General features: G+C 48.7%; 1 protein-coding gene across 1 annotated transcript; it reads right to left on the reverse strand.

Moving 5' to 3' along the window:
• On the reverse strand, positions 1 to 902 carry LOC112948517 (small basic protein 1-like). The gene is made up of 2 exons (XM_026040757.1): positions 845 to 902; positions 1 to 131 (listed from the first exon to the last, which is right to left on the reverse strand). Exons 1-2 carry the CDS (start codon positions 900 to 902, stop codon positions 1 to 3), a joined length of 189 nt encoding a protein of 62 aa, XP_025896542.1.
• Between the last annotated feature and the right edge of the window lie 1,238 nt (positions 903 to 2,140).

The raw sequence follows: 2,140 nt of genomic DNA on the forward strand, positions 1-2,140 counted from the left end.
TCATTTCCCTTTCCTTCGTAGGGGCTGGCAGCAGAACCTCTTCCCACAGGCTGCGTGGAAAGTCCATTGGTCCGTGAGGGTGCATGTCTTAGAGCAGTACCCTTTGCAGATGTTCTTTGGTTGCCCATAGCCTGCAATGGGTGCAAGGGAGAGATGTGCTATAAGAGAAAATGTCCAATATCTTAGGAGGGTAGATAGCCTGGAAAGTTACTTCCCATCTAGGATAGGATCCTTGTTTTCTATCTCCATCAAACCTAGGGGAGTGCTGGACACCTTCATCCCTATGAAGTTGTCTACTCTGCAGCTTGCTGGCGAGATCCCTTGACGTGAATGCCAAGAAATAGGTATTTATCGTGTGGTGATCACTCARGTGAGCTGTGCAAGCTAGGTCATGGGTTTGGGTGTCTTTTGAAGCTGAAACTGCCCTTCCCTCTGGCCTCAAACCCATGTTAAACCCTTTTAGCCCTGGGATGAAGTGGAAGATGCTAGTGCTTGTGATGAGTTGGGGCAGAAAGCCATATGTGGAGGGGATATTTTGGGAGGGAAAAGGGAGTCCTGCCATGCATGAGTTTTTTCAGGGCTCTTCGGGCAGTTGTGGAGAGAGATCCACTGGCCAAATGCCCTAGAGGCTGCATATGAGAATTAACAGAAAAGCAATGAGAAAAGAGAAGACCAGGAGATGCCTGTGTCCCCAGAACATCCTTTGTGCCTATGAATGTCTGAAGCTCAGAGACAACTGAACACCAAAGCCCTCAGGAAATGTTCTGCCCGGGGCTGTCACCAGACCCATCACTCAACCTCCAGAATGAGCCCTGCTCTGTCCCCAGCACGAGCAGCCTCATACCTGGGGTGGCCACGGAGAAGAGCAGGAACACCACAAACACTGCGCCGAGGAGCTTCATGCTTGGAGGTGAGCTGAGATCTCAGTGTTCCAGGAGCAAAGCAGGTCTGAGAGAGACACACAAGGCCTGGCTTTTATAGGGCAGTCCCAGACAAGCGTGAGCGGGAYGGGGGAGGACCTTGGGCAGATCCATCTTCAAAGACACATTGTTTGCCGTGCGGCACGTTGCGGTGTCACCCCGACCTGCTGGGCCCCAGCACAAAGGTGCTGGGTGCTGTGTCCATGCTTCAGTAGGCATCTCCTCGCGTCGCGACGGGCGCGCTCCCAAACCCGGACATGCAGGCACGCGTCTCCCTGCTCCAGATCCGGCTGCCGGCACGCACGGAGCCGCCAAGGGCAGCTCCAGCCAATGGAGGTGCCAGAACGAGGTGCTTGGAGCAGTTCTGCCCTCCATGGGTGCGTGAACTAGGTCTGCACRTCCTGCGGATAAGACACGAGCGCTGGACACTGTCTGCAGAGCACGGACACAATGGATCCCGTCGAGGCATTGAACTGGGAATAGCATTCAGTGTGCGTTCATCTCTGACCGGTGTGCTGATCTCTGCCAAACTTGATGCTCTACAACATTTCCATCGTTGGAAACATCTGGGTGTTTTGCTGGGCTCTCTTCAAAAAGAAGCATGGTTCTATTAAAAGAGATTTACACCACACGTACATGGAAACCAGGTAATCACCCAACACACCACATCTCATCAGAGGTGTCTTATGAGTCCCTCACTATCCTATTTAATAATTGTCATGGTGGTCTAGACTGTTCTTACTCAGGTAACAAAGTTGAAAGACACTTCAGAGCTTTAGAGGATCAGCATTCTAGGGCTCGAAAGAGATGATAAAATAAATATATTATGATAAAGTAATTGGGAGAACTGCCTTGTCTACTCAAATGAGAATATTCAACTGCAGAATACAAAACAAGGAATTTTGGACTATATAGCAGATACAGCTAAAAAAATATGTTTCAGTGAATCACAAGCCCAAATGAGCAATGCTATGGTGTTGGGAGGACAGGGCAAGTTGTCATAGATGCCTAAACAGAAGCTGAGCTTGAAACATATGGGAAGTAACCATTGCACTGTGCACCTATCACTAAGTACATCCTTACATGTATGAAAGGGGTTCAGAAAAGAAAGTGATAGGAGGTCAAGAAAATGTGACATAAAAGAAAATACTACAACAAGGGGAATAATGGTATTTATGAAAATAAAGACATTGAAAACATTCCACAAATCCATAAAACGT

Source organism: Nothoprocta perdicaria, unplaced genomic scaffold, assembly GCF_003342845.1.
Source record: "Nothoprocta perdicaria isolate Ctin4 unplaced genomic scaffold, notPer1 scaffold_101, whole genome shotgun sequence".
NCBI lineage: Eukaryota > Metazoa > Chordata > Aves > Tinamiformes > Tinamidae > Nothoprocta > Nothoprocta perdicaria.